The following is a 15,533-nucleotide window of genomic DNA, read 5'->3' on the forward strand; positions in this document are numbered from 1 at the left end:
AAATGACGCCGACAACAACAAGATTTTCACTCCGGTATGGATAGTAGATTTCTGTGAGCGAAATAAAGGATTTTTTTGAGTCTAACAAATTACAAAAACAGCTGTGGCCAATGTTGCTTGTAATAGCTATGGCCAAGTTCAGTAAGAACAAATATATAACGACTTTTAAGACTACTTTTCCAGAGAAATTCGATTTCAAATTAACAAGAGTATATTGTGATAACAATGACCTACGTGCCTGAGCGTTGATCAGCACAAGTAAGCTCTTTTAAAATAGAGAAACACGGCCCGTATCAATTTGCAGCCATTTATTGTCAAACAAAAAGCTTCAAATCAAAAGCGTCCATGTATTTGTTATATGCGTCCCTGGTATATAACATGATACGCATCATCCGAATATCATCACGTTAAACCCATTGTAATATTTAGCTTTCAAAGACAACAATCGGTATTGTCCCACTAATTTTAATACGTCTCTAACGAGATACATGTGAACTAAACTTTTTATAGGATCCCAAAAGCCTTACTGGGGCCCAAAGCTTCAACACCCGAAAAGCTAATATGAAAAATGCACCCATCTAGTTCTTTAAACCACGCATTTAAAAGATCTAAATTGATATTACCATACCACGGTAATCCAGTGATTCCATAATGCCTGCTAACCGTCTTTCCATTTCTATATCCATTAACGAACGGCCCTCAAATTGTGACAATGAGCATCCCTATTTGAATACTGATGTGTGACCATTTGTATAACCTCATTCACACAAATTAATTCACATTTACTTCATCCTTCCAATCCGGACAAAGATAACCAAAAAATTTGTAGAGGGGGGCGACTCCAATTCCTTTTATAAGGCACTTACACGGTCACTGCACGCAAAAAGTAACACCTGGCATTTAATGCGGCTCCTCTAAGTGCGGCATACGCATGGTCTGGTCTAACATAGAGCTGAGGGATGCCAAAATGGCCAAACTCGAAACGTGATTGACCACGCAGAAAACAACATCATATTGATCTTTTCCATTTATATGACTTTTAGTAATGTGTTGTTTCAGAGATCCGCATTGCTTCATAATAGTATTTACTGGTTTTTGTCCAATCATATACACGTCTTTAGTCATATACTCAGATTTACGTAGCGAGAGCGCTCTCATTACCACACTTTTGTGTCACTTTAACACCAAAATTTTTTTTTTTTTTTTTTTTCATTTTCAGCTCTTCACATTAAATTCCGTATTTTGATTAGTTTCAAAGGAGCCTATTTATATAATTCTTTTCTTAGAGATCATAGTGAAAGGCTTGTTCATCACAAAAGATGAGTGAGAAGAATACGAGAATTGCTATTGTCTCTTCGGACAAGTGTAAGCCAAAGAAATGCAGACAGGAATGTCGTAGGTCATGTCCAGTGGTGAAGACAGGAAAACTATGCATAGAAGTGACACCAGCTTCCAAAATAGCGTTCATTTCTGAAACTTTGTGTATTGGGTGTGGTATTTGCGTCAAGAAATGTCCATTCGATGCCATCAACATTATTAACTTACCTACAAATTTGGAAGCGGAAACAACACATAGATATTCAGCAAATTCATTTAAACTACATAGGTTACCTACTCCAAGACCGGGACAAGTTTTAGGTTTGGTGGGAACAAATGGTATCGGTAAATCTACTGCTCTTAAAATTTTAGCAGGAAAGCAAAAACCAAATTTGGGTAGGTATGACGATCCTCCTGACTGGCAAGAGATATTGAGATATTTCAGAGGTTCTGAATTGCAAAACTTTTTCACCAAAGTTTTAGAAGATGACATAAAGGCTATCATAAAACCTCAATATGTTGATAACATTCCGAGAGCCCTTGCGAAAGCGCCAATTCAACATGTAGAGGGCATTTTAAAAGCTAAATTGGAAAGAAAAGACGAATGGGATTACATCATTAAAATAATGGAGTTGGGAGGTGTTATGAATAGAGAAGTATCTTTATTGTCAGGTGGTGAACTTCAAAGGTTTGCTCTTGCCATGACATTTGTACAACAGGCTAATGTCTATATGTTCGATGAGCCATCTTCATATTTGGATGTTAAGCAGAGATTGAGGGCTGCGGAAGCTATAAGATCTCTTTTATCCGCCACTACCTATATCATTTGTGTGGAACACGATTTGTCTGTCTTAGATTATTTGTCAGACTACGTCTGTATTTTATATGGTGTTCCATCTGTGTATGGTGTTGTTACCTTGCCGTCATCTGTGAGGGAAGGTATCAATATTTTCCTTGATGGTCATATTCCAACAGAGAATATGAGATTCAGAACTGAATCGTTACAATTCAGATTGGCAGATGCTGCCGATGACTTCATTCTTGATAAAACAAATTCCTTATCATACCCTTCAATGGAAAAGACGCAAGGAGATTTTCATTTAAGGGTTGAAGAGGGTGATTTCACAGATTCAGAGATTTTGGTTATGATGGGTGAGAACGGGACTGGTAAAACAACATTCTGTAGATTACTTGCTGGTTTGACTGCTCCAGATAACGGAAAAACTATTCCTAAACTTAATGTATCTTTGAAACCTCAAAAAATTGCACCCAAGTTCACTGGTACCGTTAGACAGCTCTTCTTCAAGAAGATAAGAGCTTCTTTCTTACATCCTCAATTCCAAACTGATGTTGTTAAGCCTTTGAAGATCGACAACATTATTGACCAAGAGGTCCAAACCTTGTCCGGAGGTGAGTTGCAAAGGGTTGCTATAGTGTTGGCACTTGGTATACCTGCAGATTTGTATTTGATCGATGAACCTTCTGCTTACTTAGATTCTGAACAACGTATTATCTGTTCCAAGGTCATTAGAAGATATATCCTTCACTCCAAAAAAACCGCATTCATCGTCGAGCACGATTTCATAATGGCTACTTATTTAGCTGATAGAGTTATCGTTTTTGAAGGTAAGCCTTCTAAAGATGCCTTAGCTAAGGCCCCAGAGTCTTTATTAACTGGCTGTAACAGATTTTTAAAGAACTTGAATGTCACCTTCAGAAGAGATCCTAATTCCTTTAGACCAAGAATTAATAAATTGGATTCTCAAATGGATAAAGAACAGAAGGCATCTGGAAACTATTTCTTCTTGGATAATTCCGAATTATAATTGACTGAATCTATCGCATTGATAAAGGTTTCTGAAGTTTGTGAATCATTCTTGCTACATTATAAAATATTATTGTAATATAGGTCGAATCATAGATGAGCTAACTAACAATTTATTATGGTCATACGCTTGCATCATATTAGCATAGTCTCAACATGAGATTCTAAGCTCTCTCTTTATCTAATATAAGAAAACTTTTAAGAAACCTGTTATGTACAAGCTTATCTGTCGTAATTTTCATTTAGTTTTAGATTTTAAGATTTCAGATATTAGGAAATTTTTTTTCTAAACTGTCTACGCATGAATAAGACGATGAAGCGAAAGAGACAAGAATATCATTGATCAATAGTATCGTTGTTCCTTCACCTCTGAATCCAAGGATTATCAGGTTGAGATATGCTTCATGGATATGCTCATACCACGCCGAGGTCCTAAGGCGACCCAAGTTTTTTCAACCTGCTTGCTCTATTCCATAATGTTGAAAAATATAATTATCGATATCACGGGACATGACAATATAAACTAAAATGCACAGAAAGAAAGATCTAAGAAAAAAAAATATTAAAATAAGAATACAATATGCGTGTACTGGTTGTCAATGGGCCCACTGAAGTGGAGTTGAAGGGCTGGGATAAGTTTTTTTTTATTTGTAAACTAATTTTGAATGCTTTGGTGTTAGTATTAGTATGCTGTGCTAGCGTAGTATTTTTTTCTGGTATAATCAAAGCATTATGGGAAGGCGCAGAACTGGAGATACTGGTACATAAAACTCAGATGAAAGGAGCAGGAAGGTAGTAATACCCTTGAATGATTCTTGCGTAGTGAAAAGATCATTCATACAAAGTTAGGAAATGGGAAACAACTTCATCTACAAGCTTGTAGGTTTGCGATAAGATATTACAAAAAAGGTAAAGGTCGAGTTTGAACTTAGTGGGTAATCCTGATGCCTTATTATTTTTATTAATGTGTTGTGCTGCCGTGTAATTTATCATATATATAGTAGAGAGAGTGAGCTAACGAGATTGCCATGATGATAAAAGATATTTAAGTTCTTTACACCTTTGGAAGAACGATATGACATTCTACTTTGGTCTGACGTTCCTCGGACATGAATTAATTTTTCTCAAATACTCACTTTAGATTGGCATATCGAAAGCATACTTGACTGAGAAATAGGAAGGTCGCTTTAAATATAAATATGCCAGCATGCATTTGAAATATGCTAGTAGGATTAGGGAAATGAATCAGATGAATGATCCGTTAATGAGCTCAAATATACAAAAGAATGCTGTAAAAGAATTTTAGATATTCAACTCATGTATATGCCCTGTAAAATAAACATCGTATCAGAGTGGGAAGTGCAACATTCCTGTGCGTTATATGTGCTAGTAGGCTCCATCAATTCATATCTTACTCTTCCTGTTAGCTATTTGAGATTCAGCTGATGAGGTAACAATATGGCTTTATGGGTAGGAGGGAAGATGATGGGTTCTGAAAATAGATTAAGATAAATCGTCGATAAATAGTAGGTTGTAAAGTTATAGAAGTATAGTTATACTGAAAGATATTAAAAATAGGCAACTTGTCCGAGTGGTTAAGGAGAAAGATTAGAAATCTTTTGGGCTTTGCCCGCGCAGGTTCGAATCCTGCAGTTGTCGATATCTTTTTTTCAACTGAGCTTTCAGCATCGTTGGAAGTTCGACTTTGAGGTGAAGTTTCTTTGATCTCATCTCATTTAAATTTTTAAAGTAGTTTTTTTTATTTTTTATTTTTCAGGCGACAAGAATTAATAGATTCTTATACATTTAATAAATAAATACTTTCTTTGAAAGATGCAACTCGCTGTTCATGAGAATGATGCAGACATATTATTAAAACAAAAGAATGTACTTAGTGAATCGGTTTTAGACAAATACAGAGTCGCTGGTCAAATAGCACAAACAGTAATGAGCTATGTCATTTCATTAATTAATGACTCCTACCATTTGGGTAAAACAGAAAAACCATATAGTTGTCAGGAATGTTGTGCATTGGGAGATTCTATGTCAATAAAACTTTTGTCAAGAGTATATAACCATGATGTTAGAGAGAAAGGAATCTCCATTCCAGTGACAATAGAATTGAACGAAATAGCTAGTGGTTTTTCACCTGAGCTAGATGATGATTCTAAGTTTTTCTTTAGTGAAGGTGATATCGTAACTATTACCTTGGGGGTTCATATAGATGGCTATACGTCAAACATTTCCCATACCATGGTGATATATCCTCCAGGTGTTGCTGTTAATAACACATTGAAACCAAGCGGTCCACTCTTGGGCTCTAAAGCAGATGCTATTTGTGCTGCTCAATTGGCAGTTGAAGCTGTTGTTTCCTTAATTGGTTTGGCATTAACTCCTGAAAAAGTCCCCGAAGAATTGAAAATTGGTAATTCAATCTCTGGTAGAAGTATCAGGTTAGTTGTAGATTCGATAGCTGAATCTTTCAATTGTACGGTCGTTCCAGGCTCTAAAGTCAGAAGAATTAGAAGATTTTTGGCTGGCCAGGCGGAAGGAATAGTAGCAGAAAAAGATTTCAAGGGTGTCGTTTGGGATGAATCCCACCAAGAAGAAATTTTGTTGAGAAAATCTAATCAGGTCAAGAATCGAGAGTTGATTTTAAATGACAACGATTCATCGAAACCAATAATAACTAGTAATACATCTGCCGTTCCGTCGGATGATTTTTCAATAGTGCCGGGTGAAGTATATCAGGTTGACATCAAAATGAGTCCCGTCAGTGACTTCAAAGAAGTCGGATTAGTTACATTGGAAGAGATCGATCATTTCACGGGAAAAAATGAAAAGAATGGGTTTAACTCTCGTCCCACTATCTACATCAGAGATTTGGCCGAGTCCCACCAATTAAAATTGAAAACCGCTAGGAAATTATTGGGATATGTTGATAAACATTTCTCAGTATATCCCTTCAAATTGTGCTATACTTCTCCTTGTTTCCCAATAGACTTATCGAAGAACATAGATGAACAGATACAGAACCTCAGAAAGGAGTTGAAATCTAACAGACTCGGGTTAGCAGAACTCTCGAACAGGCACCTTATAAAACCACGTCCGATTCAAATAGCAAAGTTCATTAGTCTTGAGAAAATTCTCAAGAGTGCAAATACTACAGGAAAGCTAGGCATTGATCCAAACAAACCCGTATTGCCAGGAATGGAACTTCCATTACCGCACTTGAATATCTCGTCTTTGAAATTAAGATCGCTTATGAAGTTTGCAACCAATGTTCCTGTAGCAAGAGAACTGGTTTGTGTAGTGGTTAACAACTTGAACAATGACCTTATAAGACTCACAGGGGGACCAAAGTCGGCTAAACCAAGCTGGGTCCACTCGAACTATAGCTTAAGAGGAAACTATGCAGGTGCTATCAATGCTTTGTTTCAATTAGCAGCTGACCACCGTTTTGGAATTGCCATCAAAACTTGTAACCCTTACAAGCTTCTGCTGACCTCTAATAACACTGAGAATATGGTTTTAGACTGATACATATACTTCACAATATAAAATCTTGCTAAATTACGATATCAATACAATTCTAGGCGCGCATTTTCACTGACGTATTCAATCTTGTGGCAACGACTCCTTCATTGCTAATAATTCTGATGTCATAGTTATGACATTTGCTATCTTTCACGCCAGTAGACTATGCGCGTAAGAGCCACTTCTTCTGTTTTGGACTTTCTCGTCTTTTATTTATGAGCTCATCGCTAAGGGGGGTAGATTCTGAGCATGTTGGCAGGATCTCTCGTCGTTGGACGTGTGTTTTCCGACTAGCATAGTTGCTAGCGAGCTTTGCGTCACTAGCCATAGCAAGTCTACCGACTCACCGCTCCTGAATCGGCCTGTTTTGCTATACGCTGCCTCGGCTGAGCTGAGGTGGGGACAGTTACGTAAGTGTTCTTTTGTATATTTTGTATATGCAGGTCTGTTGTCGCAAAGCTAAAGAGAGATTTGGTTGGCTGGATGTCATTGAAAGGTAAAAGCGGGATTTTGTGTCAACAGGTGGTTTTGTGATATTCTTTGTCCAAAGAGTGTCTCTAAACCAAAACAAAGTGAGAAATACTCAGAGAAGCACAATTTTAAGGACAGCAGGTTAATCCATATAATTCATAACAAGCCTAGTTATTAGTCTAAAAATAATTGGAAAACAAAGAAACGTAAGTTTATAATAAACGTAATCAAGAACTACATTTGTAATGAATTGGACCAATATGAAACGTGTTTAGGTGAAGAAATGGGCTTTCAGCCGGGGCGTAGTCATTGATCGCAGGGGGTGAGAGTTTAGTGAATTAGAAGGCGACGAAAGTTTTTAAAAAAAGGCGAGATAAGTCAAAGAGCGCGTCGGAGCCTATGGATGATTCAGTGGTGATGTGATTGTGATTGATTAGCTCTGTGCTGGCGTAAGAACCTGAGGTGGCGGGACAAGTTTGTGGTTTCATTGCTATTGGTAGATAACTCGGCGAGTAGCATAATTGGATTGTCAAATGGTTCTCTACTTATCACCAGGCATGTATTATTGGACTGGTACCAATTTATTAGACAGATTAGTCAGGATCTTGACTTCTAAAATGTTATAGCGTGATACTAACTTTTATTTAGGAATAATGCCTACCTCTCGTGAAGATTCTGTCTATCTTGCAAAGTTAGCCGAGCAAGCTGAGCGTTACGAAGAAATGGTCGAAAACATGAAGGCTGTTGCCTCATCTGGCCAAGAGTTGTCCGTTGAGGAACGTAACTTACTATCGGTAGCCTATAAAAATGTGATCGGTGCTCGCCGTGCATCATGGAGAATTGTTTCCTCTATTGAACAAAAGGAAGAAGCCAAGGGCAACGAAGCTCAAGTCGCATTGATTCGTGACTACCGTTCAAAGATCGAAAATGAATTGACTAAAATCTGTGAAGACATTTTGTCAGTTTTAACCGATCACTTGATTTCATCTGCACAAACAGGCGAATCGAAGGTCTTCTATTATAAGATGAAGGGTGATTACCATCGTTATTTGGCTGAATTTGCTGTCGCTGATAAGCGTAAAGAAGCTGCTGACTTATCCTTGGAAGCTTACAAGGCTGCCTCTGATGTTGCTGTAACGGAATTACCACCTACTCATCCAATTAGATTAGGTTTGGCCTTGAACTTTTCTGTGTTCTACTATGAAATCTTAAATTCTCCAGACAGAGCATGTCATTTGGCCAAGCAGGCTTTTGATGATGCCGTTGCCGATTTGGAAACTTTATCTGAAGATTCTTACAAAGATTCTACTTTGATCATGCAATTATTAAGAGATAACTTAACGTTATGGACTGATTTGTCTGAAGCTCCTGCTCCATCTGAAGAGCAGCAACAGCAGCCTTCAGAAGCAAAACCAGATGAAGAGTAAATATAGTGTGTGTCTTTGATGATAGAGGCAACAAAAAAAAAATGAAAGAAGATCGGTCTAGATTGGAGTCAAGAGCAAAATACCTGTTGAATGAAAAATGAAAAAAAGGAGAAGAAGAGGTAAACTATTGTTGCAAGAGTAATTCTTTTATGTTGAGGATTCATGTGTCTTTTGTTTACTACTATCGTACTTGCTTTGTATCATTTTTGATGCCTTTTAGATTTATTATGGCATTACTAGAATAATAAGCGGTTTTTCAAAGGTTGAATATCTTGGATTTCCAAACTATTCTATTATTTTTTATTCTATTTTGGTTTCACTAAATCATTTGTTCAAGATCTTGTGTCTTTTCCTCTTATAAGTTGCTCAAGGTACTATTATTTTCCTCATCTTGCTTTGATTTACATGTTTTATATTATTCTCTTGACTGATTTCATATTGGCTTATTATCTGACCTTTTTTCTTTCAAGGATTTTTTTTTCCTGTTTTTATTATATTTGTTGTTTTTATCAATATATAGCAGAAGATAATTGATTGATAGCTACAAGTAGGCACTACTGTAATTTAGAGTATGTAATTTAGAATATGTAATTACGTTTCTTATCTATTTGGTAACCAGATTATACTCTGAAACTGACGCGTGGCTTTAAAAAATGTTAAGAGCGAATTTGCCGAATTTGTCGGGCATTTAATTTTCTCGCCAATTTATCTTTCCAAACATTGAAAGCTGAGTTCGAAACTGGAGATCAGAGGTTTTTTAAATCGATTGAAATAAGACAAACGTGATGCCAGAACCAGTTGGAATTGCAAGTTTACCTAACCAAAGGTATGTAAATAATTTATGAAATATTTTTGATTCAGTAATTTTGGATAAACATTTGATTTATAAACAAATACTAACGTGAACGAATACAGGTATAAAATTATTTCTAAACAGGGAGCTACTTTCACTCTTATGGTAGTTGGAGAGAGTGGATTAGGAAAGACTACGTTTATTAATACTCTCTTTCAATCTTCGTTGAAGAGTTATGACGATGCGACCCAGAGACACAATAAGTTTACCAGTCCTCATCAGACTGTCGACATTGGCATAGTTAGGGCAATATTAGAGGAGAAGAATTTCAAAATCAGATTAAATATCATTGATACGCCTGGATTTGGTAACAATGTCAATAATTATGACTCCTGGAGTCCCATAGTTGATTTCATTGACGATCAACATGAAATGTACATGAAACAAGAACAACAACCTCTCAGAGAACAAAAGAAAGACTTGAGAGTTCACGCATGCTTGTATTTCATTAGGCCTACTGGCCACTCCTTGAAGCCATTAGATATCGAGATAATGAAGAGATTGTCATCAAGGGTTAATTTAATTCCTATCATTTCCAAATCAGACACCTTATCTCCTCAAGAGTTAGATGGATTTAAGACGAGAATAAGAGATGTTATCGAAGCACAGGATATAAATATCTATACACCACCTTTGGATATCGATGATCCAGCAAGCGCTGAGCACTCCAAGCAATTGATTGAAGCAATGCCATTTGCTATCATTGGCTCCGAAGATGAATACGAGGTGACGCCTGGTAACTTTGTGAGGGGAAGGAAATACCCATGGGGTCTTGTTGAAGTCGAAAATGATAAGCATTGTGACTTCAAGAAATTGAGAAGTTTGTTGTTGAGGACAAATATGTTGGATTTGATACTTTCAACGAACGAATTACACTTTGAAACATTCAGGTCCTTCAAGCTAGGAGAAGATGATGAGAATGAGAATAATGAATTGGTCAATGAAGATGGAAGTGTCGTCAAGAAGTCAAACAATAAGAAACCAAGAAGGTTACATAATCCAAAGTTCAAAGAAGAAGAAGACGCCTTGAAGAAATTCTTTACCGAGCAAGTTAAGGCGGAAGAACACAGATTCAGACAATGGGAAACGAATATTGTGAATGAAAGAAATAGATTGAATCAAGACTTGGAAGAAATGCAATCGAAGTTAAAAACGTTGGAAGATCAAGTAAAGAAGTTGCAGTTAGCGAAACGTTAAATTAGATTAGTACCGTGTGCTCCGTATATATAATTTAACTTTGTAGCTACTAGTTTAAATGACAGTTGAGAGTTTTTGCCTAAGTTTCAATAATCGAATGTTTATAGAATATCTTTGTAGTGAAAAATTCTATCTCGGTAATTTGATCTCGGTTGTAGTCGGCTTTTAAAGAAAAACCAAAAATTAGATAAGAATTAGCTTTAACGACGTATCAGAAAGGTTCATCATCTAGCGTGGAATGCGTAATTTTGCACTGGATAATGAAAGCACTCTATCAAGCCAGCATATGAAGCTGCAAAAGTTCAAGCGTAGTTATAAAGCTTGTTTAAATTGCAGACTTCGCAAAATTAAGTGCGATTTAGGGTCAGTGGATAATCCAAGGGAGGGAAAGTGTGCCAGATGCTTGAGAGAGAGGAAAGATTGTATATTCGTCGACTCGAAGAGAGGAGGATCTGGCAACGTTGCAGGTGGAAAAAGAAAGAAAATGAAAGTTCATGAATCTTTGAATGACCTGGATCAAATCATTGAATCGGATACTATGTCGTCGTATTCGGCAAGTCCAAAACCGTCTAATTCTATTCATGGAAATCCAGATGAACAAGACGAACTGAAAAAGCGTCTTTCTGTTCCGCATATCTTAAATGAAGGGGCATTAAGGTCGAGCAAGCTTGAGACGCATCATCATTCAACCCATCACACGAGGCAATCTGAAGGTCACTTTTCAACATCAGCCAGTGCCTTGGTATATTTAGCAAAAGCCGCAGGGTCGATTGCTAAGGCTGATGAGAGAGATAATATTGACGCAAGAAGGAAGCATGAGCATTTCTTGAAAGATAGTCGTAACAATTCATCCGATAAATTAAATAATAGCTCTAGTGGAATTGAGCGTGATTCTATGAGCAGTGATGACACCAGCTTTCAAAAATTTGACTCTTATCGGTCATTCCCATCTGGAAAGTCAAGCACAGATGAATTTTTTGTTGTACCACCAGCAGAAACTACATATGATGTGCATCCTAAGGGATCTACAACTATTTCTTCTTTCGACTTCATTAACGGACCAAATGCAATACTATCTGTAAATGAAGCTGAAAAGTTAGTCAACTTGTTTTTCTCAACAATGCATCCATATTTTCCATATTTGCCAAACTTTTTGCATTCACCAGATGCTTTGGCAGAGTTCCCTATTTTACTATGTACAATATTAACGATTTCCTCTCGATATCACACATTGACAGATGATAGAGGAAATGATAGGAATATTGAGGTTCATGAAAGATTGTGGGTTTATGTCCAGAGACTCATCTCGCAAACAGTATGGGCTGAGGCGAGCACAAGATCAATTGGTACAATTTTTGCATTTTTACTTTTTACCGAATGGAATCCGAGAGCCATACATTGGAGATGGTCAGATTACGCTAACAAAGCTGATGAAAGTTCGCATGCTCCAAATTCTGAAGATCAAAATTTAGCTGGATTGGGTGCCATGACACGAAGCTACAGAATGACGTGGATGCTAGTTGGAAACGCCGTCAGATTAGCCCAAGAAATGGGATTTATGGAAGTAAGCTCTAAAACATTCCTAGCAACACATATCGCAGAAGTGAATTCAGTGATGAATATCAGGGGAAGATCGATGTTAGCTCAATCTCTTTCTGAAGTTGACCTTGATAATGAGAACAGTATTGAATCAGACGCGGGAAATGGCAGACACAACGAAAGTAACCTTGATGACGATGATAATGATAATGGTAATGGTAATGATGATGATGATGATGATGATGATGATGATGATTACGATTTCGTTAAGCTTGGGGAAGATGATTTAAAAAGATTGGCTGAAGAACATGTTTTGAAATTTACAATCAATCAAAAAGCACTGTTAGAGTTGCTTCAAATCATCTCATTGGGCCACGAATCTTTCTATGGTTATAAGGCACAGCTAAACAGTTTGACCCAAAGTCAAAAATTATCTGTTTTGAGTATCTTATCTTCATTGATTGGAAGCTGGAGAAGAAAATATCAAAATTTATTGATACCATCGAACCCAAAACATATTAAGAATAATATGAGTATACAGCAGCATATCTTGGATCCTCATTCAAAAATTTCGAAAGAAATAGCTCAAACCATTGAGAGGGAAGAAATGATTTTTAATTTTCATTACGTTCAGCTTTACGTTTATTCTTTGGCATTGAGTCCAGCTCAGAGACCTTCCCACGGGAAAAGTTCTGAGAAAGTATCTTTGAAGTTAGATGAAATATCCAAATCGGCTAAATATATTGAGCAAGCATTTGTGTCCGCCAACGAGCTACTATCATCTGCGCATCGTGTTCATAGAATTAGAATGTTAAGATTTATGCCTGTGCGATGGCTAACAACTATAGTCAGAGCAATTGCCTTCATTGTCAAATGTTATATGACCATAACTGCGCATAAAAAATCGTCATCCTATCCTTCTACACTTGGGCCCAACGTTGACAATCTTGATGCCACCATTCTTTCATTGTCAATGATATCAATAGATGATATAACTCAAAGTATTAGAAGAGCTGCGATAACATTAAGAGATTGCTCTCCTGACGAATTGCATTTGTGCACCAGATATTCTAATATCTTGATGTATCTTTGTTCTCAAATGAAGTCAACAAGTAAGGGAAACGAGAATGCCGATCAAGACTACCCAGAACCTACAAATACTGAAAAAGCTCATGCTGAGGAGAATGGGCCCAATAATTCGGTCGAAACCAGCTCGAACTTCACTCAAAATCCTACCAACACATATAACGTGCAAGAAAATGGCCCCGGTTTCTTTTACTTCAATAATAATGAAAATGACGGGACTCCAATTCAAGATATAGGCACCGAAAGTGAAGTTATGGACTGGTTTTTGAACAATAAAGATATTGGCTTAGATTTCGTAGGTCCTTGGACGGAAATGATAGAACAACAGTTAAACTCTAATGAGCAAGGTTAAGTACTCATCCTATATAGAAAAATATTCAAAAGCTATTTTGTAATATCATACATTAACATCCGTTAACTATAGAAGATTTTGTCATTAACTTTTAGAAACTACAGCATTGTCCCAGCTTTGGATAGTATTTATCATAGAGTCCAAAAGATCCTGAGAGTAATCGCTGAATTTTTCAATGCCGTCATTGGTGAACAATTTAGGTTCTGGGTCAATGTTGATTAACAAAGGTTCGGTCGCTCTCATCGGATTCCTATGTGAGCTTTGAGATGACTTGTTCTTACGTTGGTCTGTCATAAATATAGCACTTGACATCCTAGTATGAATATTCTTACTTTTTCCATAATCTCGGGGATCAGCTTGAACAAAATGTTCGATCTTTGAATCCAAGTCCAACACAAGATCTACGTCAGGAGTCGTCTTTAAAAACTCGTTTATCTGTTTCAATTTTTTCATTCCATTTTGAGCATTGACATTATTTTGATCAGCCATATATTTTAGTAAAGCAACACCTCTATCTAAAGGACTGTACCGATTACCAGAGAGAGAGGAAAGTATGATCATAATTAAAGCACTAAAAAGGTGCTGACTATCCCAAAACCCCATAATAAATAATTTACCACACTCATGCAACTTCAGTAAAATTTCGACCGTCCAACATGCAGCAGATATGCCTTTGGATATGGCAGCGTGGACAACCTGTGGGTTCTCTATAAGTGATAAAGAATTTTTGTTAAATACAACCGTCAACAATGGTTTTGTGATTGATATTATTAGTTGATGATATCGAACAAACAAATTTGCCAATGCCCTGCCATCTGTTTGTATAAAATTCTTGCTGTTATAACGAGTTAAAAAAGGTTGTTCAAAGTCATTAATGAGGTTATGTAAACATTCCACGATGTTTTTAATTAGAAGCTTCTTGTTGAACTGATCTGTATTGATATAGTTTATTGAAAAAGTTCTGATATGAGGGCCATAAATCAAACGAAGATATTTAGAAACATATTTTGCAAGATGAACATTCACCTCTAACATTTCGCTGTTAAATGGATCCCCTAGGTCATATGCATTTTCATTGGGAAGATCTACATCAGTATCAACATAATTTATGTGAACAGGTAAACTCATTCTGTTGACTCCCCATGCTGTTTCAATAACAAAGACCGTCCAAAAGAGTCTCTTCAGCTTTTCGATGTCTTTTTTGATTCCCACTACTTCCTCTTCGCTCATCATGGTATTACCTAACCGTTGCCTATGATATCCTTTGGCCAACACGGATCTTATAGCAACGCCAATATAATTATAAACAGTGTTATATCGATTCAAATTGGCAGAATAAAATGCCAAGAGTATAGCACTTTGGATGAATTCATAATCAAGCTCTTCTCTTGTCAAGTGGAATAGTTGAGAAGCTAGAATGTAATATTCAATTCCAGGTATCAATCGCTCCACCTCAAGCTGACGTCGGTTTTTCGATACAGGTAGCCTATTTTGTAACTGTTCTCCAAATGCCAATATGATAAAAAAATAGCACAATGACTTGTGATTAACCCTTTTAGAAAGATCATGGTATCGTATAGACAGGGAGTCTCGGCCATTATAATCAAAAATATCATAAATTTCATCCACAAGAGGTAGTAACTCATTCATGTCTATAAGATAATATTCGATACAGTAGATGTTATAAACTGTATTGATTAGCTCCATGGCATATGATCTGTCTGGGAGCGAATGACCACATATATCCAATAGCTTCCACTGAATAGACTCGCTCTCATTGTCTGGCAAAAGAAAGCTCTCTAAGGATGACTCACAAAGAACATTTATCCCTGCATTCTGGTTAATTCTCTGCTGTATAAAATCAGACGAAGGTGATTCCATCTCCTTAATTGCAGCCTCAAATAAAGACTGGCTGGATGTTCCCGAGGC

The 15,533-nt window shown here is 36.8% G+C and overlaps 8 protein-coding genes across 8 annotated transcripts in view; 5 read left to right on the plus strand and 3 right to left on the minus strand.

The window, feature by feature from the left end:
* Positions 1-1,319: 1,319 nt before the first annotated feature.
* RLI1 (Fe-S cluster-binding ribosome biosynthesis protein) lies at positions 1,320-3,143 on the plus strand (the record flags this gene model as incomplete). Its single annotated transcript, XM_062956543.1, has 1 exon — positions 1,320-3,143. One exon carries the CDS (start codon positions 1,320-1,322, stop codon positions 3,141-3,143), a length of 1,824 nt encoding a protein of 607 aa, XP_062807474.1.
* A 1,607-nt stretch (positions 3,144-4,750) lies between these two features.
* On the minus strand, positions 4,751-4,873 carry PRCAT00000639001 (uncharacterized protein; the record flags this gene model as incomplete). Its single annotated transcript, XM_062956544.1, has 1 exon — positions 4,751-4,873. One exon carries the CDS (start codon positions 4,871-4,873, stop codon positions 4,751-4,753), a length of 123 nt encoding a protein of 40 aa, XP_062807475.1.
* Positions 4,874-4,975: 102 nt separating this feature from the next.
* Positions 4,976-6,682, plus strand: ARX1 (putative hydrolase; the record flags this gene model as incomplete). Its single annotated transcript, XM_062956546.1, has 1 exon — positions 4,976-6,682. One exon carries the CDS (start codon positions 4,976-4,978, stop codon positions 6,680-6,682), a length of 1,707 nt encoding a protein of 568 aa, XP_062807476.1.
* A 1,121-nt stretch (positions 6,683-7,803) lies between these two features.
* On the plus strand, positions 7,804-8,577 carry BMH1 (14-3-3 family protein; the record flags this gene model as incomplete). Its single annotated transcript, XM_062956547.1, has 1 exon — positions 7,804-8,577. The coding sequence occupies one exon, from the start codon at positions 7,804-7,806 to the stop codon at positions 8,575-8,577; it is 774 nt and encodes a 257-aa protein (XP_062807477.1).
* Positions 8,578-9,362: 785 nt separating this feature from the next.
* CDC12 (septin) lies at positions 9,363-10,627 on the plus strand (the record flags this gene model as incomplete). The annotated part of the gene is made up of 2 exons (XM_062956548.1): positions 9,363-9,403; positions 9,493-10,627. 2 exons carry the CDS (start codon positions 9,363-9,365, stop codon positions 10,625-10,627), a joined length of 1,176 nt encoding a protein of 391 aa, XP_062807478.1.
* Positions 10,628-10,865: 238 nt separating this feature from the next.
* Positions 10,866-13,604, plus strand: ARO80 (Aro80p; the record flags this gene model as incomplete). Its single annotated transcript, XM_062956549.1, has 1 exon — positions 10,866-13,604. One exon carries the CDS (start codon positions 10,866-10,868, stop codon positions 13,602-13,604), a length of 2,739 nt encoding a protein of 912 aa, XP_062807479.1.
* Positions 13,605-13,688: 84 nt separating this feature from the next.
* Positions 13,689-15,485, minus strand: PRCAT00000644001 (fungal specific transcription factor domain-containing protein; the record flags this gene model as incomplete). Its single annotated transcript, XM_062956550.1, has 1 exon — positions 13,689-15,485. One exon carries the CDS (start codon positions 15,483-15,485, stop codon positions 13,689-13,691), a length of 1,797 nt encoding a protein of 598 aa, XP_062807480.1.
* A 16-nt stretch (positions 15,486-15,501) lies between these two features.
* PRCAT00000645001 (Zn(II)2Cys6 transcription factor domain-containing protein) overlaps positions 15,502-15,533 on the minus strand; it is a gene marked incomplete at both ends in the record, with an annotated part of 420 nt that continues 388 nt past the window's right edge. The window contains one exon of the mRNA XM_062956551.1: positions 15,502-15,533. This exon is cut by the window's right edge and continues 388 nt beyond it. Coding sequence (XP_062807481.1) covers positions 15,502-15,533 — 32 coding nt within the window.

Source organism: Priceomyces carsonii, assembly GCF_900007245.1.
Source record: "Priceomyces carsonii strain CBS4050 genome assembly, scaffold: Debaryomyces_carsonii_scaffold_1, whole genome shotgun sequence".
Taxonomy (NCBI): Eukaryota; Fungi; Ascomycota; class Pichiomycetes; order Serinales; family Debaryomycetaceae; genus Priceomyces; species Priceomyces carsonii.